At 44.8% G+C, this 25,094-nt stretch overlaps 8 protein-coding genes across 8 annotated transcripts; 1 reads left to right on the top strand and 7 right to left on the bottom strand.

The window, feature by feature from the left end:
* Positions 1-115: 115 nt before the first annotated feature.
* I203_104826 (uncharacterized protein) lies at positions 116-1,554 on the bottom strand (the record flags this gene model as incomplete). The annotated part of the gene is made up of 6 exons (XM_019143591.1): positions 116-212; positions 271-343; positions 479-582; positions 677-759; positions 825-959; positions 1,093-1,554. 6 exons carry the CDS (start codon positions 1,552-1,554, stop codon positions 116-118), a joined length of 954 nt encoding a protein of 317 aa, XP_019006640.1.
* Positions 1,555-1,954: 400 nt separating this feature from the next.
* I203_104825 (uncharacterized protein) lies at positions 1,955-4,151 on the bottom strand (the record flags this gene model as incomplete). Its single annotated transcript, XM_019143592.1, has 5 exons — positions 1,955-2,285; positions 2,384-2,469; positions 2,557-3,444; positions 3,518-3,617; positions 3,736-4,151. The coding sequence occupies 5 exons, from the start codon at positions 4,149-4,151 to the stop codon at positions 1,955-1,957; spliced, it is 1,821 nt and encodes a 606-aa protein (XP_019006641.1).
* Positions 4,152-4,451: 300 nt separating this feature from the next.
* On the bottom strand, positions 4,452-6,331 carry I203_104824 (phosphoglycerate kinase; the record flags this gene model as incomplete). Its single annotated transcript, XM_019143593.1, has 10 exons — positions 4,452-4,490; positions 4,562-4,888; positions 4,949-5,083; positions 5,140-5,205; positions 5,268-5,463; positions 5,548-5,617; positions 5,701-5,958; positions 6,036-6,081; positions 6,141-6,174; positions 6,249-6,331. The coding sequence occupies 10 exons, from the start codon at positions 6,329-6,331 to the stop codon at positions 4,452-4,454; spliced, it is 1,254 nt and encodes a 417-aa protein (XP_019006642.1).
* A 1,910-nt stretch (positions 6,332-8,241) lies between these two features.
* Positions 8,242-11,608, top strand: I203_104823 (uncharacterized protein; the record flags this gene model as incomplete). The annotated part of the gene is made up of 16 exons (XM_019143594.1): positions 8,242-8,312; positions 8,640-8,787; positions 8,852-8,974; positions 9,035-9,088; positions 9,146-9,250; positions 9,300-9,374; positions 9,441-9,491; positions 9,567-9,605; positions 9,660-9,731; positions 9,797-10,212; positions 10,274-10,366; positions 10,425-10,857; positions 10,931-11,014; positions 11,082-11,156; positions 11,207-11,521; positions 11,576-11,608. 16 exons carry the CDS (start codon positions 8,242-8,244, stop codon positions 11,606-11,608), a joined length of 2,187 nt encoding a protein of 728 aa, XP_019006643.1.
* Positions 11,609-12,248: 640 nt separating this feature from the next.
* Positions 12,249-13,515, bottom strand: I203_104822 (uncharacterized protein; the record flags this gene model as incomplete). Its single annotated transcript, XM_019143595.1, has 4 exons — positions 12,249-12,381; positions 12,493-12,792; positions 12,912-13,158; positions 13,236-13,515. The coding sequence occupies 4 exons, from the start codon at positions 13,513-13,515 to the stop codon at positions 12,249-12,251; spliced, it is 960 nt and encodes a 319-aa protein (XP_019006644.1).
* A 626-nt stretch (positions 13,516-14,141) lies between these two features.
* On the bottom strand, positions 14,142-16,469 carry I203_104821 (uncharacterized protein; the record flags this gene model as incomplete). Its single annotated transcript, XM_019143596.1, has 1 exon — positions 14,142-16,469. The coding sequence occupies one exon, from the start codon at positions 16,467-16,469 to the stop codon at positions 14,142-14,144; it is 2,328 nt and encodes a 775-aa protein (XP_019006645.1).
* Positions 16,470-17,788: 1,319 nt separating this feature from the next.
* I203_104820 (uncharacterized protein) lies at positions 17,789-20,363 on the bottom strand (the record flags this gene model as incomplete). The annotated part of the gene is made up of 7 exons (XM_019143597.2): positions 17,789-17,915; positions 18,019-19,106; positions 19,192-19,320; positions 19,542-19,674; positions 19,853-19,913; positions 20,002-20,212; positions 20,301-20,363. 7 exons carry the CDS (start codon positions 20,361-20,363, stop codon positions 17,789-17,791), a joined length of 1,812 nt encoding a protein of 603 aa, XP_019006646.2.
* Positions 20,364-21,816: 1,453 nt separating this feature from the next.
* On the bottom strand, positions 21,817-23,713 carry I203_104819 (uncharacterized protein; the record flags this gene model as incomplete). The annotated part of the gene is made up of 2 exons (XM_019143598.1): positions 21,817-23,198; positions 23,338-23,713. 2 exons carry the CDS (start codon positions 23,711-23,713, stop codon positions 21,817-21,819), a joined length of 1,758 nt encoding a protein of 585 aa, XP_019006647.1.
* Between the last annotated feature and the right edge of the window lie 1,381 nt (positions 23,714-25,094).

The following is a 25,094-nucleotide window of genomic DNA, read 5'->3' as shown; positions in this document are numbered from 1 at the left end:
TATATCTCCTGACGATTTGATGATTTAAGTAATCCACTGTAGGACTCGGTTGCCTCGATTGGACGTATTATCGTTGGACCATCGTGGGTCCGAGCAGGCTAGGTTTGAATATGCATTATAAAACCTCTGCCCAACCTAGATTTATCCACCGATCCACCAATTTATATTTTACAAGATGCGTGGTTCCCCTTGCTAGAGCTGCCCTTTCACCCCTGTAGATGATCAAAACGACGTTAGCGATATCCGTTGATATAGATGGTTGGTACTCACCCTTCAAGTGTGATTTCACCACAATCCTTTCTGCAGTATATCAACACTGGTGTATTCCTATTTGGCTTGCTCACTATACGACCGAATTAGATATCAGATCAGCATTTTCCTTTTCACTTTTTTCCTCACCTCGAATCGTTGGATCGTCAAATTCCTTCTTCTCATAGAATCACGTATGAAAATATGACCAAGTATTTTTCCAACTTACCCATCGATAATCCATCTCCATACGTATCATCCATCTTCCTCAACCATTCAGGTAAAGAGTCCAATACGGAATGTTGGAAATGCGTATGTAAAAGTTCAGTATAGCTAAGAAATCGTCATCTGTTAGTTATTTGCGAATAGGTCAAGAAGAGGGAGAAGAGCGAAAAGTGGGATCGGAAGGATCGTATGTGGGACATACCGTCTAGCATGGGATAGTTCTGCTCCTGATAATAGATGATGCATATCGGTCGATAAAGTTATATGATGAGCGAATTTCTCAATCTACCCATCATTCATCAGTGAATTAGCATTGTATCTCCCATTACATTACAATCTAAAGGACTCACCTTGTGGAGTCTCGTCCTGACATATGATCTGACTAGATACTTTACTCTCTCCATCTCTGTTTGTACTAGCATAAGTTTGAAATGCTCTTCTTCGGAAGTTTGTGGGTCTGACCGTAAGGTATTGACCATTTTTTGCTAAAACCAATTTGAATCGATCATTTGGTAAACCGCACCATCAGCTTCATGCAACGTACATTGTGGATGCAAGTACACGGACAAGGCAACTCTGCACTCTTGATTGTTTCTGACAATTGAATACTGAACTCACCTGCTGTTCAAGTTTATCAAATACCTGATCTATCAGTTCCCCCTTCCATTCCCCCAATTCAGGTGTACCCCTCTCCCTAACCCATATTTTGCCTAATCTCTTAACGTCGTTCATATCCTCTTCATCCTCTTCTTCTTCTAGACCCTGACCCAGACCCAGACCCAGACCCATCCCATCTTCTTCCTCTTCGCCTTCTCCCAGTATACTTCCTCCATATTCACGTCCTGAAATGCTAGTATTCGATTCGTCAAATATCGATGCGCTCGCTCGAGATCTTTCGTTGTGGGAATGCGATTGAGCAGGTGGAGGGGATACGGTGGATCGTAATCTATCTAAGAATGACGAAGATCCTGATACACTTGCTTCCCGTGATGAAGAGGCTCTCATACCGTAATTTTCGTTTGGTGCTGGTCGAGTGGGTGGTGAAAGGGGATCGTCATCCTCGTCGTCGAAGAATGACATCGTGTATGAGGTCTGTTGTGTATGTGAATGGATATCCGGTATGTTATATGATTGGGGGAATCATCCAGTGGGCGACCTTATCTTCGTTCTACTGTGCTAGTAGCGGTTGACCTGGACTGTTTTTGGAAGTACAATGTTGTCGTTATTCTGATATGAATCGTGAACAAAGCTGAAATAGATGATGGAGTGACGAATTGACATTTGGTCAATGTTGATTAATACATGGTCAAACGCGTCAGAGCGCGTCTGCAAAATGAATAATGTACCGATGATATCCTTCCTCTTTCCTCTACCCTCTTAGATGCCAGCAGTACATAGCTATGCAGTCGGATGCACCTCGTATATGACGATGTATACATACAAACACATGAGATCTATGTACACCCCCAAGAAGGCAGATTTAATCCGCAAATTTCACTTTGACCATCCCTCCTTTCCTATCAATCCTTACCATCCTCTTTCCCACAGCAGCATAAATGATCTTCGTAGCATTACTTGAAGCACCATCGAAATAACGTGCTTTGGCAATGGATCCTAGATGCTCTTTCAATTCGTTCATATCTACTCCATCGGGCTGTTTCAATATGGACAGTATGAGATGCGAGAATAAGATGGTTTCGGATGTTATTGGTTTACCAAGATTGGGGGCGGTGGAAAGGGAAGAGATGGAAGATGATGATGGGGACGAAGGAGATGGTAAGTCAGATGATGAGAGATGAATGAGGTGTTTCCTATATTAGGATCGAACCGGAAGAACATTAGCGAATAATGTCTTTCATTTATACTGTCGCATTGTCTCTTGTCTATTCATGTGATATAGTCAACTTACACTGAAGATTCAACATTTTCATTAACAGTCTGACCATCTTTAAATCCCTGACGCATCATCTCGCCTAACGTACTCCATACTTTGGCCTAAAACACCAAACCGAAACAAGTTATATCAGCAAATTCCACTTCACGACGACTGACATCGGGAACAAAACCGGATGTGACACTCACGATACCAGCTTTGACATTCTCATTATTCAGATCGATACCCGCCATACCACCATTCCCCTCACTAATCTTCTCAGCCCCACCAGCTTTGGGTGTATTTGCGCCCTGTGGCTCATCCAGAGGTCTTGCAGGTGTAGAAGGAGTGTTTACAACAGGTGCTAAAGTAGGTGGAGAAGCGGGACGGGGTATGCGGATAGTTTCATCTTGTTCTTCCCTCTCGTCAAGTCCAGCTCCAGCTCTCTCTGATTGTTGTTCCGATGGGTATTCTTGATTTCGCGCCTCTGCCTCCGATAACATCTTATTATAAGGCGTACTCAACGGTCCACTCGTACTTGATCCCAAAGATCCCGTTCCACTACCACTACCACTTGTCACCCTATGAGTTCCCATTATACTAGCTCTACCAAATATACTTCTCCTCCCTCCCATTGCTCCCCCAGTACGTTGAGAATCTCCCAGTCCACTTGGGCCTAGAGGCTCTCGGGGGGTGATAAGTTTCAAAGGTGAGAACCGATCGACTCTTCTTGGCGTTATTCCATTGACTACCAGGCTGTTCGTCACATGCGGCATTTCCCTTGCTGGTGTCTGGGAAGGATATCCAAATGCGGGTTTAGCCGGAGTCTGTATTTGTATTGTACTTTTGGTTGGAGGAGGGGAAGAGGGTAACTGTCTTGTAGAAGGTGGAGGAGAACCAGATTGGTTGGCTTGTGATGATCTGCGTAAAGGGATGAGGGAAGCTTCCAATGCTCTAAGAGAGGCTTCTTCAGCTTTGATAGCTTCCTCCGGGGTGAGTTTGGGCTGATCGGGTAGCGATGATTCACGAGATGGGGCGGGTTCGGAAGTGATTGAGGTTGATGTGGAAGTAGAAGGGATAGATATGGGTTTACTGGCCTGTATAGATAATCAAGAAATGGATCATCTATTCAATAAATGGTTTTGTACGATATTCTGTATTCTCACGTACCTCTTCGATCAATCTTTCTAACTCGATTAATCTCTCTTGGGAGGAATGATGTGAGTCAATTAAGTTTGCTATATGTGCTCTAGCTCTGGGCATCGGTCGACTAGAGAGTTCGGATACAACATACAACATCAGAATATCAGAATATCAGATTAACAGATTGACAAAAGTCTCCTTCACGGAAACAACGATCAAGATTGAGGTGAATACGGGTCACTCACTAATCATCGACCAACTTCATAGCCGTCCTCAACACAATCTCAACTTCATCTCTTCCCCCTCCCTCAACTGATTTACCTTTACCTCCAGCATACGACTGAGAATGAGACTTGAGTTGTTTAAGGGGAGTCACCAAGACGTTCTCCCTCTTCTCTACTCTTTTATTCCCGCCTTCACCTAGCGAATTGGATTCACCAACGAACTTGAATAACCTCCTTTCACCATCGTTCGAGTCTCTTATCAACTCCAATACATTCCCGTTCCTTCTAACACCACTCGAAGAGGACGAAGACGAAGAAGGTAAGTTGAGATAGGCTTGGGTGAATTTACCTGCCCCACGGGAATTGAGGGTAGTCAGATAGGCTAATTCGGATGTTCGTGATGAGAGCGATTCGAGTGTATCGGACAAGGATGGCATTACTGCTTTTGATTGTGTATTTATGACATCAGATAGTATGGACATGAGTCTAGGATTGATGATTGAACTAGTGCTATCGTTTAGATGGACCTCCAACATGATGGGATTTGTTGACAGTTTAGGTCAACGCGTGCAAGCGATCAGTCGCGTGGACGAAAGATCAATGTTGATGATATATGAGGGGAACATCTAGTATATGACATATGACATCCATACATGAATAACGTTTCCTTTTCCATGACTACTGAACTTAGTGCACCTGACATCCCTTCAGATCCTTCCTCACAGCGACGAGTGCATTCATTTCTTCTCAGAGAGCTCAGCAACACCAGGGAGGGTCTAATTGCAGAACAAGTACACGTCAATGACTCTTTCCCTCACATTACGTTTTAGAGAGACTCATTACTCACCTTACCCTCGAGTAATTCAAGGGAAGCACCACCACCAGTAGATACGTGACTCAATTCCTTCTCTTTACCAGCATTAGCGACCAAAGTAGCGGTATCACCACCACCGACAATGACCGTAGCACCATTCTTGGCAGCTTTGATAGTAGCGTCGAGCAAGGCGTTGGATCCTTTGGCAAAGTTGGGGAACTCGAATACACCCGCTGGACCATTCCATAAGATCGTCTTGGCTTCAGCGACGGTCTGAGCGAAGATCTCTTGAGATTTAGGTCCAGCATCGAGACCTTGCCAGTCGGCGGGGATACCTGATTCGTCGGTGGCTTCACCAACCTAATAGAAAACATCCATCAGTATGTCAATGTGTACGGCAAACGAGCGTATCACACGCACTTGAGCATCTTTGTCGAATTTATCGGCGGTGATATAATCGACAGGGAAGACAAGCTTGACGTTGTTCTTCTTGGCTTTGTCAACGAGAGATTGAACCTTTTTGGATCCTTCCTCGTCAAAGAGAGATTTACCAATCTACATGATACTATGAGTTAGCTTTTCTCAGATCCAATAGTCTTCGATTGACTCACCTCGACATTCTCAAGAGTCTTCTTGAAGGTGAATGACATACCACCACAGATGATGAGAGTGTTGACCTTTAATCGCATTGACGTTAGCTAATTGTCATGGATATTACAGCATGTACAGCTACACTCACTTGATCAAGCATGTTTTCGATCAATTGGATCTTGTCAGCAACCTTGGCACCACCGAGGATAGCCAAGAAAGGTCTTTCGGGGTGTTCAAGTACTTTGGCAAAGTACTCGAGTTCCTTCTTCATGAGGAAACCGGCGGCTCTTTGAGGGAGTTGTACACCGACCATGGAAGAGTGAGCTCGGTGGGCAGTACCGAAGCTGTAGAATTTAGATGTATCAGCTTATCTGTCTGCTGGAGAAGGCGCAAATTCTTGACAGCTGAGAAATAGGTTCATCACTCACGCATCATTGATGTAAACAGTACCAAGAGCAGTCAAATCTTCTCTGAATTTCTTGACGTTCTCAGGGTCGGCTACATGAGGGAGAACCACACGAAAGTCAGTCTCACACTACTATCGGGTTTCATTGTCAAAGAGAGGTTGAAAATGCACCCACCTTTGATCTTCTCACCATCCTTCTTACCTTTACCTTCCTCCTCAACGTGGAATCTAAGGTTCTCCAAGAGGAAGACCTGACCGTTCTCACCGGCCAATACAGCCTTCTTGACATCCTCTCCTACACAATCATCAAGGAATTTCACATCTTTAGATAAAAGTTCGGAAAGCTTGGCAGCAACGGGTTTGAGGGAATATTTGGAGTTGGGAGATCCATCAGGTCGTCCAAGATGGGACATCAAAATGACGGATTTGGCACCTAGAGACCGGACGACATATCAGCGATCAATTATACTGGAATGTCGTTTGGGTGAATGAAAGGAAGGAAGTATTTACCTTGATCAATAGCATATTTGATGGTGGGAAGAGCGGCTACGATACGCTATATACATGGTAGATTAATCAGTACAAAGCCGCTAAGATGGATGGAGTAACACGTACAGCTGGGTTGGTAATGTTCAATTCCTTATCTTGACTACGCACGTTTTACCAAGTCGTAAGTCGGATTACTGTGAAACGAAGCGAGATGAAGAACTCGATATAACTCACGGAACGTTGAAGTCGACTCTGATGAGGACACGTTCACCCTTGAGGTTGACGTCGGTGATACTGAGTTTGGAAGAAAGAGACATTGTTGATATTGGTTGTTTTGGTGGTAGAAAGCACTGATAGAAGTATACACCCAGTACAGCGATAATGAGGGGCAAGAGGGACGTCCAATTGGTTTTGTGTTCAGGTGGTGGCATAGGAGGAATGACTAAGTCAGCTTTTAAGGTTATACCTTGTGTACGTAGGATTCCAAGAGAGGAAGACAGTCAAAGAGGGGGGAGTAGAGACGAGAGGGTGAGAGACGGGCTGGAGGGGAGGTTGAGAAGGTTGAGAGAATTCTATGGAAGGAATAATTGGAGAGAGTCTAGACTAGCGATGAACAGGGAGAGAGAGGAAGAGGGAGAGGGAATGGGTTTGTAGGTAGTATACTCACGTTGAGATTGGTTTGTATTCGAGTCCGCTGCAGAGAAAGAAGATTCAATGTGGACAGTGGGTCTGACTATATAGGTCAATTGCGGCAGTGGTATCTGAGTAGTGTGAGATTTGCTCAAGAGAGGATTGGGAGGAATGTTCCGTTGTGACGTTGTACTCGAGTACATATCCCCATACAAAGTTTTCTTTCCCACGGTATCACCCTTCACCATCCCAAGCAAGCAAACTTATATCGGTGTCCCATTCACACCGGTTGGCCAATCAAACCTTACGTTTACGCAAAACCATCACTTACCGTAAGCATACCACTTGATCTTAACAACACACATCTCACTTCTCTCTTACACACCTACACATCCATCAAAACAAATCATCCATAATGCCCGTCGCTCCTGTCGTTGGAAAGGTGAGCTGCTGATCTGTCGCCATCTTATAGTGCCAAGCTGATGATATTTTCATGATTGCAGCTCAGAAAGAGACTCATAACTGATCTCACCGCCGCGTTGGTTCCCTTCTCCTCCCATCTGAGCTACTTCATGGTATACTGATGTACAATGTTTGACCATTAGTCTCGGTCTCGGTACCGCTGCTGGATACGTATTCTGGTACACTGTTCACCTTCCCATGAGTGAGTGCTACCCAAAATGGTATGTGGTGAAACACTAATGTTACTTATTGTCTGATTGTAGTGAAGAAGAGGGACGACTACTACCTCAAACTCGAACAAGCCAAAGCTTAAATCTAGTGAATGAGGATAGATGGAGGCTGGATCGGAAGAGATGGGTTGTTAGAGCTGTGGAATGCATAATGCATAAATTGGAAAACCAACATTACACGCTTTGAAAGGATGAGAAAGGCTAGAACAGTGGAATGGGACAGATTATCTCATTGATGACACTAACTCATTACCCCTCAGGCTCTGTTCAATCAACGATTCTCATACAGTAATCCCCTCATGCTCATCTTCCATGTTTCCTCACGATCATCACCACGCCAATGATCTCTCACACCATACCAAAACCGTCGGAGCGACTCGGGTTCAAATTCACACCACCAAATCTATCTGCGGACATTACGTAACAGTCCAGTTTCACAAAAGTCAAGATACCTTTCGTCCTCATGTTTTCTTCCATGATGCTCAAGAGTGATTGATGCTAATGCTAATGCTAATGCTCATGAGATTGATTGGATTTGATGGTGACTGTGTGCTAATCATGACTCACGGTGTTCACCTATCTGTGCTTGTACTGTAACGTGTGTTGACGCACTGACCCATTCTGATGGTAAAGGATGTCTCAGTCACCCTACTCTACTAACAACATGAATGAACAAGTAAACAAGTACGAGTCATCCCCACAAACATAGACATGGAATGATCATTCCCTCCCTCATTCCTTTTATTTATTACTCATACAATCACCTTTTTCCTTTTTCTCCTTCCAATCTTTCTATCACATACTCGAAATTGGCTTTTGAGTGATATACCTTCTCCTCATATCTCTCTCTTACTTGCTTACTCTTTCACATACTTGATACGATTATCGAGAGAAAAGTGTATACCATGTCCGATCCGTACCGTGGTCAATACGACCAACAAGATCGTCCTGCTCGAAGAGGAAGAGAAGACGAAGGGTGAGTGGAGACTTCTTCCTTCTCTGTTTCCTTCCAAAACTGCTGTCTCCTATACTGTCATTCGACGATGAGATATCATACAATGATGATAAATCACCTATGATGGTAGTGCACTTGACTTCCTTCTCTTCGTTTTGCTTTTTTCTCCTTTCCTCTTCTTACCTTATCCTCCTTTTCTTCTGGTTGTCTATTCGACCACGTACCACCGCTGTCCATCTTCCTCAACCAAGATAGCCTATTTTCTCCCACTGAAGAGTCATATTTCATATTCATTGAATCGCATGCTGACTGATCCTCTCCATCTTTCTTCCTTCCTCCACTCAACAGACAATATACAACTCGACATTCAAGATATCCCCAACCCATTCGAGAATACGATTCTCCACGATCGCCTATTCACTCTCGAGATCAAGGTCCTATGTCCCCCCGAAGAGCAAAAGCTTTTCAAGATCCCACCTTCAGTGAGGATGAAGAGGTATGTCCCATCCACACGATATGTCCCTCCATAGCTAGCTAGCTGAGACGACCGTGCTATGCAGAACGATACCGACGACGAGTTGGCGGCCCAAATTGCCGAGCTTATGAAGATGCGAAAGGAAAAAGCTAAAGCTAAAGCTTGTCAAAGATCCATAGATCAACAAGCTAGTCAAGTCAATGATATGGTGAATGACCTTCCTCATGGCAGTTGTTACAGTAGCTGATGATGATGCTTTGATTCACAGGATCGAAGATCCAGAAACGAAGGATCTCATCGAGGTTACGAAGACTCTCCTATGGTAAGTCCAAATTTCACCTACGAGGAATGTCATGACACTGATACATTGATGTCTAAGGGGCGACAAGCTCAAGGAAGAAGAGGTGATGAATTTCACATGAGTCCTAGAGAAGAAGGATCTGGCGATAGACACCACCATCGTGATCAGGATATCAACGTACCAGTCAGTATCTATCTGGTCCTGTACGGAAATAAGCTGATGCGACTCGTAGCCTGCAGCACGAGCTCCCGAGTTCGTTAGGTCAGAAAGGTCCAATCAAGCCATCGGTATGGGTCGACCTTATGGAGTTCGTGACGTCCTTCTTTCGCATTGTCATGCATATAGCTAACACACCTTGTGTGTCTTTTGATAGACCGCCAACGACAATCCGCTCGATCCTGTCAACTCCCAAGATTTCGTGCCCGTAAGTCACTGTATTTTTGAGTAATCCAGAGAAGAGTAGGCTATTACTGACCGTCTCGTCACGAATGATTGGCAGAGAGGACGAGAAGCTGCTGCTCCGGTCAGAGATGATTCAGTGAGTCGTCCTTTCTCTTACCCTAGGGGTCAATCACTGACATGGCCTAAATAGTATAAATACTATCAAGGTCAGCGGATTTCTAGTAACGTCTTCTCCCCTGGATATGGCTTTAGACCCTCCGCAGTGAGTTTTCTTCCAAGCACATATGATTATGTTCGATATCTCAAAGCTGACGCAACCACTTTTAGCCACGGAATGATACTCTTCCTGATCCAGAAGAGCTTGTCGGACCATATGGCGCTGTGCACAGAATCTATCCTGCCCCTTGCCCTGTTGCTCCGCCAATAAATGCTAATGATGGATGGGCAGACGAAATGACAGCTGCCGATACTCGTTCTTTGCCTTCCGTTGCTACAGCAAGTGATCATCCTGCCCCTTCGGTCTCCTATAGACAACAACAAGATCGACCCATGTCTCCGCCACCTAGCGATCACGCTTCTGTCCCTGCAGCTCAAGAAGAAGAGGAACATCAATGGGAGCCTAAAGAGAGAGATCGCCCGCCTCACTTATCAGAACGAGAAAGAATCGAATTGCCTCGAGATGCTCAAGCAGCCGCAGCCCCTACCAAAGGATCAATGGTACCATGGACCGATGGTGGAGTCCAGTGAGTAGTCACTGTCTACCTCTCTCAATGACACAAGGCTTATAAGGAGCACTTCCTCCAGATACTCCAAAGAACATTTCGTCGAGACCGCTAGTGAAGAACCACTACCACCTCCGTCTCAAGGCTCGATGGTACCTTTCGAATGTGGTGTGGTGTAAGTCCAAGAGCTTACGCGTTGTCCCCCTTCACTGACGCATCCGATCCGATCGCAGATACAAGCAAGAAAACTTAAATCAAGAGGGCGCCTCGATGACGATGGATGAACTCCTCGCTTGCTTCGCTAATCACCGACGACAACCAAGTTACGCACCTCCTAAAGATGCTTACGGAGGTGGACCACGAGGTGGCGGTGGTGGTTTTATGCCGCCTAGACAACCGGATAGTGGCTGGAATAGATCTGCTCCTGGTGGAGAAAGACAAGGATGGGGATCCAGAGGTGATCAAGGAAAAGATGACGGTTTCGGCGAAACCCAAGGAGAAGACGAGTGGGGTACTTCTACCGCTGGGAAAGAAACCAACACCGGATCTTGGGGTGGTGGTGGTGGCGATACTGGGTACGGCGCATACGAAGAGTCAAGAGGTGGTTACGGTGGCGGTGGTGGTGGTGGAAGAAATTGCTACAATTGTGGCAAAGATGGGCATATGGTAAGTATCAACGGACACATTGTTGTTTGCTTATCTTACATGTCCAGCATGCTGATATCTTGTTCCCCAACAGTCTCGGGAATGTCCTGGCCCAAGAAAAGCTGGTGGTGGTGGTGGTGGTGGCAATTGCTTCAACTGTGACAAGCCCGGCCATCTTGTAAGTCTATCCTGCAGATATAGTCTATCTAAGGCTGACAGCATCTCCGGTGCTTGTCCTCTGATAGTCACGGGAATGTCCCGAGCCACGAATCCCTGTGTTCAGAGGCACCTGCCGAGGTTGTGGTAAGGAAGGCCATAGAGTAAGTAGTTCCTCTACAATCCTGCTCCTAGCTTATCTTATGGCTTGTAGCAATCCGAATGCCCCGATGGCGGATATGGAGGTGGCTATGGTGATAGCTACAACCCCGGCGGAGGAGCCGGCTGGGGCGACGGCTCTGGTTTTGACTATCCCCCTCCTGCTCGTCCCGCTGCCAATATTCATCCTTCCCGTGCCGCTTTAGTCAATACTTCGACTCATGGTAACAACAACAACGCCACAGCGCAAGGAAGAAGCGCCGATCGAGCTCCTAGAGATGGTCGAGCCAGAGACAATGGATATGGCGGTAGGGACAACAGAGCGGCTACTCCGGCTGAGGCGTCAGGAGATCCAACTCCAAACCCTTCCGTGAGTGCTTCCACAGAATGTAGACGATTGGCCAAGCTGACTTTTCTACGGCAGAACGACGTTGACGACGATCACGGTGGATGGTAGTTTCAACCTCGGTCAAAAAGCTGCTAGTTATTCTTTACTTCACATTAATCTCTTGGTCATTCTATTTCCCCCTCTCTCAAAAGCCTAAAAAACCACAAGAATACCATTCACCAACTTACATCTGGTACCTCTGAATCGTTAGGGTACGAATATAACAAATCATTTCCCTTTCCTGACCTACAATCCTGATTTCGGAATATATATGCCTCAAATCCCTTCCCAGCCTCTCCATCTCCCCTTTAGATTAGATACTTGAAGACGACGACGATTTTCCTGTGGATAGATCAAAAATGAAAAAAGGAGAAATATTTTGGGTACAGATAGTGAATAGAAAAAAACCTTTTCCACGATCAGTGATCGTGAGATGGTAATCCTGTATATGACATACATTGACGAGAATGTGAACGTGTAAATGAATATATATGAGCTTTGCAATCTTCATCTTCATCGTGATACATGTACGGAAGTAAATTCTTAGGGATGGCGACATGATGTCTTGTTCAGCAGGTGCGAACGAATGAGTTTTTGAATTGTACATGACATTGCAAGATCCTGTCGTTTCACGATGAGTTCATATATATTCACTTGAACACTGACCTTATGTAAGAAAGAGTACTCCAAAAATTACATAGCTATATTCCTATTGTTCCCCCTTTGTCCACTCAGCAGTCAATCTTCCTACAGCAGCTACCACACCCAACGAACCACCTATCAAAGGACTTGACCAGAGTCCACCGGGTGTAGACCAATGTACGGTCAGTGGTGCGTATCCACTATGAGTCGATGATCCAGGAGGAAAATCAGCTCTGGTACTTCCCATGACATATCGTCTCCGTCTTTGATAACCGATATGTGCGAAGGAGTTAATGAGCGATATGACTTACGTGTTGATCATCACATCATTTTTCCATACTTTCCAGTCATGCTTCAACACCTCTTTCTCACGGACTCTGTCATCCTTTTTCTCATCGACCAGATTGAGCTGCTTATCAGATGAGGATGTGACGTTTTGATGAGTAGGCGATGATGGGGAAGGGGGCAATTCAAACCCTTTAGCTTCTTCATGCTTTTCCGTGAGGTTCAGTTTTGGTTTGGCGGATTGAGATTGTTTGAGTGATTTGGTACGTGTAAGGAGGGACAGATAAGTTTGACGAAGTTTGTATATATCCAAAAGGACATATAAGCTATAACCATTGTCATTACAATGAATTAGCAGGTGATCGAATGATCTATGCTTATGTGTACATATGTCTATGATATCTAGACAATACGACAACAGAGATTTCTCCAGGGTTACACTCACGCCCAGAATCTCACACTCCACAATCCAGTCCATCCCATCCTCTTCTCATTCAATGGTATCACGCCCTTCCCTCCTAACCAGGTTAGGTGTTCTAAAGGATAATAAAGAAGTAATGAAATTGCTTGAAGGGTCGAAAAAGTCTTGGGTGAATCGAGCGACGGAAGATGTCCACTTTGAAGAAGGGATTTGAGAGATTCGATAGGGTGAGGATGGAGAGATAAGAGCCATGTTAAGATCGGAAGGAGTCCTAATGATGGTACCTCAGTCAATTCATGGTGACCTCATACAATATGTTCATATTCGATCGCATTTATTTCGACTCACCAAATGCTCTGAATACCACCCTCGCTTCACCTATACTTCCACCCATCTTACCCCACCCTTCAGCCAATTGTCTCAATCCAAAGCCAGATCCACCTTTCCCTCTGATCCCTATTCTAGTCTTGAGCGCTGCAAGACGAAGTAATAAAGCTATGACCAAGGGAGATGAGTACTGGACGAGCATCAACGAGGCGTCCAGGCCCGAGTAGGTAGAGGTTAGTTTGGTGAGGCCGGCGAGGAGTTGTCGCGCGGTCAGAGAGGAGGGTAGTTTGGAGTAGGACATGGTGGGCTGTTGGCAATGCCGATGCTGATACTGATGTTAGGGAAGAGCTTGAAGAGATGTGAGATGTTTGCATTGAGATCGAGATCAATGAGTGATGTCTTTTTCTTTCGACCAACTGACTGTTTGCAGTGATGAGATGGGATGGGGATGTTGCCGGTTTACCCGGAATGATGATCGAGGTCACGTTGCGTCTGGTCACGTGATGTCGATGTTACGAGTACATAACTGAATGTTAGCGCTTCTGCTGTCACAAGGTGGAAAAATATGTTTCCCTGCCAGTAACTTCATGCAATGCAAAAGCCAGTCGAACCATGTCATGTAATAACTTATAATTGTATCGCATCACATCGAGTGTCCCACCATATCCTATAGTAAATTCAAGGTATATATATATAAGTAAGTATAAATTTGTAAGAAAAAGAGAAAAGCTAAATACGAAAGTTCGAAAGTGTGTCAAACAAAAAAAAAAAAAAAGGTAAAAGGTATCTATCTGTTGTCCATATCAAATGTCCAAAATAGAAATGAGAGTGAAATGATCAAACAAAGATAAGAAAAAAAACCAATCCAATTTACATTAAAATATTCCTGATAATGACACTTACACTCATACTGAAGAAAAAAATGAATTATAAAGCTAAACCAACTTCAACTTCCTCCTGTGGTATCTGCTGCTCGATCCCGGATCTACCGAATCCACCCAATTCCAAACCCAACCCTAGACCTAAACCTAACGTGTTTGTATTCGCATTCGCATCATTTTCCATAATCTCCTCTTTCAATTCTTTCCCAGAGACTTTGCCTTGCATGACAGGTGTCAAACTTATTATACTCGCCGTACAGAGATCTTCATCACTTGCTTCTGATGTCAAACTTATCGAATCCCTATATGAATATGTCTGTTTATTTTCATACTGCTGTTGTTGTTGTTGGGATAAGCTGATAGTTGATGAAGATGATCCAGAAGAAGTAGAAGCCAAAGAAGATGATGAGGAAGTAGTGAATATACCTGAACAAGGTGAATTAGGGTGAACTTTTGCTGTACCGTAGAACGCTATTCTGTGATTTATGATAGGGGCAGATTGGATAGTCATCATTCTTGATTGTCTCTGTGATCTTCTGTTCTTGGTTTTCGTCGTGGACAGATCTAAAGGTGGAGGAGGAGCCTTTCGACGAGGTGAGAGGGCCAATGGAGCAGTGGATGAGTTGATAGATGATTGACTATCATGTATGTTCATCCCCATACCCAATCCTAATCCATGATTGACATTGACGTTGTAGACGGTATTGAGAGATTGACCTTTGGTAGGGGTGTGAATAGCTGTAGAAGCCATACTTGAATCCGATAATGAAGCCAACATCGATCCCAAAGCTTCTTCCACATCGGGGAAAGAGACCAATGAAGACATCGATGAAGAAGTTTGAATGGAACAATCAGATTCAGATTCAGATAATGAGGATCGGATAGAACCATGATCGTTATCATGTTCATTATCATTTTCATCGCCGTGTTCGCTACCGTGAGAATGCGATGATAGAGATGGTAAAGAGGGGTAAGACATGAATGGCGGTGAGGGTGGTAATGGTTCTGAAGGTGCATCCGTCTCCATTTCATCTTGGAAATATTCTTCTTCTTCTTCAACAATAAGTCCTTCTCCTCCCTCTTCTTGCTGCTGATAATTGAACTTTTCAAGATCCTCCGCGGTAATGAACTCCTTGATGTCTTCCAAGGGAGTATCGGTATTAGGTAATTCCGCAAGAGGTTGGAAAGGTGAGAAATCGAGTTGGACATCTATCGAAGGTGCATTTGAGATCGATTCTCCCTCTTCCAAACCTGGCGTTTTCAATTCAAGATCTAAAGAGATTTCTTCAAGTTTAACAGCTTCTTCCAAACCACTTGTCTTTCCAGAAGCAGATGGGTAATGTTGTTCCCACATCGAAGAGAACTCTTCGCCTTGAGTCTGTGGTGTGGCAGGTATGATATTCAACATCGGTACGTCCGGTCCAGGTGGTAGGGTGTGTACACTGGATCTACTATCTGATGCTAGGAGACTTTCTTCCATCGTCATGGATGGAGCGAAATCGTTCATCCTCGGTAAATCTTCAGGCAAGTCGCGCGTAAGGGACGAACGACGTCTTTCGTTGGTTGGTCTGTAAGGTGAAGGAGGAGGTGGAGCTCGCGATTGGAAAGATGAGACGTATGCTGTAGGAGGTGTAGTCACATGTGAAGATGTCATAGGAGGAGTTTCCAATGGTCCAACTTCACATAGAGGACTACTACCACCGATGCCAGTACCGGGTGAAGAAGATCTGTGGACACTGGTACTAGGTATAGGTTCAGTTCTAGCCCTGACCCTGGCTCCGAAGGAAGATGCGCTTGGCGAAGTGGGTCTGGATGATCTTCGAGGAGAAGCCATCATTTTAGGTTGGGTTGAAAGTGGTGAAGAATCGTATGAGGCCATCCTCTGGTGCGGATGAGCAACCGTAGGAGGACTATAGGAATCATAAGAAGATACGATAACTCGAGGAGCAGGTGGTTGAGTTCTGGATCTAACGCGATCCGTCGATCTCTCTTCTACCTGATTATATGGTTGCGCACCGTACGTTGGAGGACTAGTAGCTGCACGAGTGGGGAAAGTAGGTTTTACAGGCGAAGAAGCACTGCTATCACCGGACCCAGCGAATCTGATGCTAGATACACCTTGACCTTCAGTGTTCATCCTCAAGATTGGTCTGGGCGGTTCGACAGGTCGTGTTTGAGAGGTCGATGCGGGTCTTTCAGACCCGGAAGAAGAAGAAGATTTCTTTCTCCAAAACATGTTGAATCCTTTTGATTCTACCGATATTGGGGGTGTAGGAAGGGAAGAAGTGGTAGGTGAGGCTGAAGAGTTGGACAGTGAATCTGCCTCTCGTCGGAGTTTGCTTTTGGATGATTTGTGGTTAAGTTGAAATGGCATGAGTTGGACGCGCTAGCGCGGTACAGCTGACTTGAAGTAGAGGTTTGTCAATTTGAGAGGTTGATATTTGGGAAAAGAAAAGAGCGTGTTGATGTGCTTCGAGCACGAAAGATCGTTTGTTACCTGACGAGTGTTGGTTGGAAAAGAATGTGAATTATGATATCGATATCATTTAGCTGTCTGTTCTGTTGTTTGTCGTTGTCGTGATGATGTCTCAATCAATGAGTGAAAGTCAAGCCCAGTTGTTATTCGGTGAAAATATAATTAAAATGTAAATATGAACAAAAGATGAGAAAGGTCCAGAAGGGTAGATGTAAGATAGAATTATATCAAAATCAACTGAACCAATTTGACCTGCCTCACTTTAGTATGGTAATGTAGCACCAATCATCTAAAACAACCAAAGCAAACACCAAGCGAAAGCGAAAAAACAAAACCTCGTGACACTGTTCTACGTAAACAAGTGACGCACGTATTCTTAGTATTCCCTGATAGGAGATCAGACGTAGTGTACGCAGCTGCCTAGGTCAAACCCAGTGATCTGGTGCAAAGTGCAAAGGTGCCAATGATCAACGCGTTATCTCAGCCAAGAAGAGGTGAGGTGAGGTGAAAAGAGTGAAAAAACTACGTACGAAGAGAGTCGCGTCTCAGCCTCCATCACACAGTGTCTTTTCGGGGAATAACAAACAACCTACAAAGTGACAAAGCACACTGATGTTCCGGCACGTCCGGATGATAATGATCCCTGAACTTCATATGACCGTGCCGTTAGTCTTGTCTCTCGTCTCTTGAACGCGAGAATCGAGACTTGTACGATATATATACCAAGTCAACATGAAACGACAGGTCAAGCTATATTTAGACGTCATACGTGCACGCTAGACTATTTGGGGTCTTCTGGATCGCAGATAGCTCAGGTATGAATGGGAATGGTTGAGTATTTGATGTAGCAGCACAATCTGAAACGTTGAAATTTGATTTCTCTCGGGCAAGTCAAGGAGTCTGTCCGCTTTGATCGAGATCCGTGAATCCTACAGTAGTTTATCCTCCTTTTCTTACGATACTGCATGATCAAACAGACCGTGTGTGTCCACATACCATGATGCTCATGATTGAGGTGAAACAACTATGTTCTCACTCTCACGTCACTCGCAATTCTTCTGACATTACATTCATCTCTTATAGATTTTACCCTCTACGAGCACCATTTCCCTTCCTTATTATCTCTTACAACAACAATTGACATTTCTTCACGCAAGATCCCAAATTACTCCTTCAGCTCGCCGGATCCTCTTTGATCATCAAAGAGAGTATTCCCGTCATATTCCATATTGATCTTTGGTCGCGCTTTCGCCTCTATGCGTCCCGCCATTACTATCTTTTTTCTTTCTTGGTTTCTGCCTACCTTCTCTTTTAGCCACTTGTCTCGCTAATCTCAGACCGCACCTACCCGAATGATTGTCATCAGCTTGGAGGAAACCCACGTTCATAAGAGGAAGACAAGGCCAGAGAATTGAAAAAGGAGAGGTGGTAGGTGGGTCAGACTCACGCATTACACAGATCTTTGATCCCACTTTCATTCCTCCTCCATTCTGGACTTTCCCTTATACCGCACATCACACAACACTCCACGTTACCCGGCGGTCGCACGAGTGGACGCGAGCTTGACGAACCATTGCTCCCTCCATTACTCATCGGATGTCCGTGATGTCCGTGTCCGTGTCCATGGCCATTGGATATATGCGGTGGGCTAGGCCCAGAAGAGAGGTGTCCAGAGCTCATAGAGGCTGAAAGAGGTACGCCGCCATGCGGTATAGACGATGTGAGGTGATCATGGGGATAATGATGCTGGTGTGGATGAGGATAAGCCGAAGAGGAACCGGAAGCGGAAGGTGGTAGGTATCCCATATCTCTGTTTTGATGATGTGTCTCATCATGTATATGATGATACCCTGTTGAGGGCCCCGATTCCCATTCACCGTCCTGCCGCGGAGGAAGGGCATATGGATCGGCATGTGCCCACGTTGAAGAAGTCTGAATTGCAGACTGGGGAGGGTATTGTTGGATTTCAGGAGGAGGATGGACGGGTAATCCGGTGGATCCAGAGGTTACTGGCGGTATCGAAGACAGATTCGTATTCCAGTCGTTTCCCAGACTAGGGTCATATGCTGATGATGACGAAGAGGCAGAAGAGGGATGTCCATTGGTGGCAGCTGGTAATTCGTACATCCTATTCGTCTGGAAACAAGCGAATATCAAGTTCCCGTACGGTATGAATACACTGGTGACGTGTCTGTAGACTCCTTCTGTCGTTATGGAATGTTGAGCACCATAACGTGTCGTACAATTCGTCCTCAATTCTCCTGGTCCAGCATTCAACTGTGAAGGATCCATATCCACACCTTTCATCAGTTCACAATATTCGGCAGCATTATATTTCCCGTCGGCTTCTACTTTAACCCCTAACGGTCTAGGCGGTGGCCATGAGAAGATTAGCCGAGGTGATGAAGGGGGGGATATCGATGGATCAGGAGATGGGGCAGAGTAATGTAGTTGAAATACGCGTGATGGGGGGTAGTTGGAAGATGGAGAAGAAGACAGGATATCTGATATGTTGCGATGTAATGCTTCGATTTGCTATGCGATCAAAAAAGAAGATGGGATCAGACATCATCCATTCATGAGGTACGAAACAGGCGAGAAAACGTGACCGTTCACTCACATCTTCTGGCATCACCCTTGTACCACACCAATTTGACCATTCCTCATGCGACAGGCGGGGATCATTGTTCAATACTGGATCTTTATCCTTTATCGCATGAAAGAAAGCTAGCAACAGCCCATCGGCGACCTGGTAAAGTATGGTATATCAGTGCACATGCTTCTGATTACTAAGATAACACAGCTCTGTCTACGGTCAGATCCCCATTCTCATCTAGAGACGAGCTGACGGGCGGCGCGATTGATGATCGGCCTGCACCATCCTTCTGTCCCACTGTCGTGTTCCCATCTCTCTTCCCAAGCCTGTCCACCATCCCTCGTTGTCCATCAGAATTAGGCGTTTTCACTCACCCAATTCAGCACCAAGTCCAATATCAGATATTCGTCATCCTCTGCGAACTTTTCAGCATCCTCTGGGAAATCATTCTCCTCCGGTGGACATCCCAATATCGTACGTATACGTGATAGACGGGCGAAACGAACTCTGTGGATGGGTTTTCAACCGGGTAGAATGGGATAGTACCGGTATTGTAGTCACGGGGAAATGGCAGAACGTTGTGAGGAGTTGAGGATAGTATGACGTCGAGCAGAGAAGATGATGATATACAGGACACATATGGTCAGTCAGATCATAAATGATATATAGAGCTGCGACCACTCACCTCGTCACACTTCCCTGTAAGTCATCCGCACTTATAGCACTAGTCAGATCCCTCCGAGCCTCTACAGATTGAAGATGAGATCAGCCGAGTTTACAGATAGCTGGAGACGATCATGTCGAATGCGAATGGACGACTTGGAGGCAACTCACGTTCTCTCTCTGCAGGATGTATAAACTCGATGACACTACTTCCCATCATGCTCAATTTCTGCTTTGAGAGATGCAGACTCAACATCGGGTCTGGATGGACGAACCTGAGTTCCAACTTGCTTCCACTTGATGGTGTTCCATCATGATTTGGCGGGAGGGGCGTATAGTGCGGTGTCAATAATGCCCAATAACATCTTACACCTCCTACTCGCTATATTCACCGGGTCGTAGGTCAGAGATCAACGTACCTCATATGGTAGCTGATAAGGTGAGATGAGAAAGGGGATAGGATAACTCACCGGTATCTTGGTACCGAAAGCAGAAGAAGATGAAGGTGAAGATGTACCAGAAGATATTGACATTGTTGGTTTATTGATCCTTCACTTCATCCAATCCAATCTACGAGTATGTATCTGGTTCTCCTAGTCTGGACCTATTGTTGTATTTGTTGATCTAAAATCTGATATGATGAATTTTCGATCACACTGATAATGATGAGATGTGATGTTTTAGTTTGATTCTCGTATTGTTTGATTTGTAGTTTTCTCGATCACTTTTTAGTCGTTGAGACTATGGATGATCGCTGATCGGTGACAGGGTGAAAAGGCTGTACGTACACCTTATAGTTACGACGTATACGTATACGGATACGATCAACGGTGAATCGACCGCGGCCAATGTTGCTTGTTGACGAGGTTGACTGTTTATCGTGTTTTTATGTACGAGTCGTCGTCGTCTCGGATGAGACACTCATATCGATCAACTGACAAGTATCAACGCCTATGACTTGCTTGCCAGTGGTCTACGGATGATATGCCAGTAGATACTTTCGGATTAAACGCTCAGGCTCTCAGGCTAATGACAGAGGGCGGTTCCTCTCTCTCCCTCTGCGGTGGGTTGTGTCCCTTGCTTCGTATACATGCATGAATGATTTTCTCACGTTTTAAGGGAAAAGCCTTCAGCCCAAAACTCGGTTGTTTTCTTGCTTTTATGGTAAAAGCCAAACATGGCCATAGCCGCACACAGCTATCGATCACAAAAATACCAATCGGAATTTTTTATTCCATATACATCTTACGTTTGCAATCGTCCAACTGGTCGAAAACTTAGACGCCAAGCTGATTTCAGTTATCTTAGACTCGATCTTCACTATCATGACATTCCTTATTGACCTGTCTATCACACCTTTGCGAGTATATATCAAGATTATACTGAAGACTGTTAAGAATTCTTTCGTTGACGAGCACCTATACGAAATCACCCAATGCAATGGCGGTATAGGCAGGTTATCGCTTAATGGAGCCTGAAAAGCGGTTAATCTTCATCCCATATTTACCGGTCCAGTGCATACATAGCTCGGACCAGTGAGGATACAAGCGAAGGTGAAGATGAGAAAGTACTTCATATATCGGTCCGCAGTGCTCGGTGGTAGATTGCTTTACTTCAGATCCAAGGCAGCGCAGGGCATAAGAGCCAAAGAGAGGAATCAAAATCAAGATCCGTTTTATCGGCCGTTTCTTTTCCCTTGGTGGTTCAGTTGGGGCCCGACATACGTCAGTTGATAGGTTGATATCTCCGAGCTTACTCCCAATGTGAGGGCAAGGCGGCCGTGGATGTTCAAGCAGCTAACTACCGGATATCATAATGCATTATAAGTTCGCGCGTCTAAGATCGGTACATAGCACAAGGATAAAAGAGAAAGGCTACGTACTCGTACACTACGAATACACGCATGAGAGCCCGAAATACTAATCTGATTGAATAGGTGGTATATACATATACAACGTGGAATATCAATCTATATGAGGTCGTTCTCTACTCCTCTTTTACAATCGCATTGGAAGGCCCCTTCTTGCCTAAAAACCTAGAGAATCCTCTCTTATGCTTCCCTACAGTCGTGTTACCACCACTACTACTACTATCACTAGATATCTTGGGTTGATCTTGAGTTTGCGTTTGGTTTATTTCGGCTCTTTCAAATTCCAACTTCTTGAAAGCGTTTTCTACCGACTTCAAGAAATATTCCGTTTGACTAGCAGTCAAAGAGGGAGTCATGGGTTGTTCCTCTGATGAAGACAACAATGATGATGCCGATGATATAGACGAGTTTCTACTTTCTTCCAAACCACCACTACCATCATCACAATTCGATAGAGATGTGATTCGAGGTGGTATAGTAATATTCATTTTCCTCTTCGTCTTCACCTTCGATGTAGATGTGGGTCCTTCTTCTTTCCTCTCGCCATTCACAGTAGTCGACAAAGAAGAGGGTGAAATTTCGATGAGGGAGCTGGTAGCTAGGTGATTCTGATATAATTGTCTGTGCCTCTGGAATATCGAATTGCCCATATCCATTCCTGGTAATTGTCTAGGAACGAGAATTTGATCAATTGATGAATTCCTTCTTCGTATCTTTCCATCTTCATCCTCGGGGTACTCGGGAGATGATGAGCCCGAAGAGGAGGAAGAAGAAGGGGTGGTAGAAGCGGTTAAAGAAGAGCAAGAAGATGTAGAATAATAATCGACGATGTCCGATTCGGCTATACTGGGTACAGCTTTCCTCTTGATCTTGCGTTCCCTCTGACCCGCAACGACATCTTTGATCTGTCCAGAAGGACAAGATGGAGATGGTCTGATGGGTCTCTTCGCCTCGTTCTCCAAGACTACAGCTGCCTGTCGCAAGTTCCTAAGCTCCGCCAAGTTCGATGGTGAAGAGAATGAATTTAACGATTGGGAAGTAGCTAAGATACGTGAGTTTGATATCGGAGTGGAAGCGGTGGCATCGAGGATTGGAGGAGCTTGGATCAAAATTGGTTTTGAGATTGATCGAGGTAGGTTATTGTTTTTCTGCTTTGAAGTGGTAGAGGTAGTGGATTTCTTGGTGGTGATGGATGATAAAGAGATTGAAGAAGGTATATTTAGAGGTTCAAAGGCGAAATCAGGTAAAGGTTCCAATGATAATTCCCTTAATGGAGTTACTGGTGTATCCCATTCTGCTACTCCACTGACCCCCAGACCCTTTGCTGAAGAGAACACGCTCCATCCTCTTAGAGATACTTGGACATTATCGTCTGATGCTGTCGAAGAAGGTGTGACTGGACTAGGGGTCAGGGGCTCGTCGTCCGATGAACAAGGAGATGGAGCAGATGATCGGTTGAGTCGTCGACTTCGTTGGAGGGATGCACCGAATATTCGCACTTTGATGCAGAAGATCAGCATGACTGTTCAGTTCTTAAGTTGATATAAAGGAAGTAAGTGAATGAACGAAGAGAGATTGGTGGTAAATCAAATGAACCAACGAATGAACAGGCAGGAAAGCGAGATGATCAAACTCACTCGAGACTATTGGATCCTCTTCAACCACCCTCAATGGTCTTGCCCAGTTCACAGCGGATTTCTCGCGATACTGTACTGATCTTCTTGCTGAACTATCTTTCTTCACACCTAGTCCCAACTTGGGTGAAGAGAGCACTTGAGGTGATCCCAAGGCTGAATCGAGGTCTGTCGGACAGGGTGAAGGCGATCTTGATCTACCTCTTTCAGGAGTAGATAATAGCAAGTTAGGTGTAGACAGCGAAGCGGTCGGTGAGGTGGTCAAGCTCAAGGTGAAAATAGGTGTTTGAGCTTGTCTGTGTGATGGACTAGCAGTAGCGAAATAGTCCAACTGGGAGAACGAAGAGTTCTGCAATACTGGTGAAGTCGGTTGAAACATCTCGAAGAAACGCAATCAGACCAGCCGTCTGCACCTTCCTTCTTTATGTGCTGTGCTGATCCGGTTGGTGTCTGTCTACCGTCCTTCGCGAAAGATGTGATATACTGTTTCCGGTGGTCAATGGTAAGCCAAACAATCCTATTCATGCTTCACCCAAAACAAAAAATAAAGACCTGCCATCAATCAATATCTTATATTCGATTGATGAATCGATCGATGAGATAATGGTAAGGTTTGGAATCAAAGATTAAAAAAAGCGGGAAAGTTGTCTAGACTTACCGTTTACGTACTCCTTCCCAAACTTGTGTCTCCCCAAAAATAACACTATATTCGTCAACGAGGTACTATCTTCTACCTAGATCTGGGGTTTTGATATCTGTATCCGATGGGAAGGTATTCTATTTATATTTATATGATTCAGAATGACCACCACCAAGTTTGTGAAAAGTGAAGATCAAAGTAGAACAAAGAGTTCAACGGAAACGAAAAGTAAAGAAAAGAGAAGAGAAGAGAGGAATATTCGAAAGCTAACCTAACGATAGAGTATGTGAATATGTGAAAGAATGCATGGCACTCCTCTTCAGAGTGAGAATACAGAAAGAACGTAAAATCGATCAATGAATTGTATCAAGATTGATCTTGACCGGTGATCTGAATCAACGATGATTCATTCATTCGAGCCGAACCCATCTGTATCAAGGATCTTAGGATCTTCGTAATCAGTGGATCAGGGAGTAGACCCGTCATCGTCTTTCGGTGGTTGTGGTGGCTTGGAACCTAGTCTTGATTGATATTTTAACTTGTCTTACTCTCATACAGTCTTTTTATCGCACTCATGAACGGTACAGATAAGGGTCTGCCTCTTCCCTAGGCACCGTTGATGATTGATCTCTGTCTATCACTAAGAAGGTCTCAGTTTGACTTGTCGATTGACCATTGAGATAGACCGCTACACCATCTGTCCATTCCATACTCGGCATTGTTGACCCTATAATCAATCATTCCCATAGTGTCGGGACGAGAGCGCGGGTGTGAACGACGAGATGCACTCCCTGCAATCACCCTCACCTGATCGTTGATTCTGTTCTGCGTGGTAACAAAGCGGAAAGCAGCGAGCCGTCGATGGTGAGGTGATCAAGGTATATTTGATATTTGAGTAGTCACCAATCAGAAACACGGGATGGCACCCATGTCTTGGTTATGCGCACCCTTCATGGATTCATTGAAATTGAGGGTTGGGTTTGGAGGATTCGTACAAAAGGTAAGTTTATCACGCACATGAGATTTTTAGGTTGAGATTAAAACTGACCCTGAATACCTGGACACGGGATCGACAATGGCGGAGTACGTAGTGAGGGTGAGGACCCTGTTTTCGTTTCCA

This window comes from Kwoniella mangroviensis, assembly GCF_000507465.2.
Source record: "Kwoniella mangroviensis CBS 8507 chromosome 1 map unlocalized Ctg01, whole genome shotgun sequence".
NCBI lineage: Eukaryota > Fungi > Basidiomycota > Tremellomycetes > Tremellales > Cryptococcaceae > Kwoniella > Kwoniella mangrovensis.
Note: the sequence above shows the minus strand (reverse complement) of the source record. Positions and strands in the feature narration are given on the sequence as shown.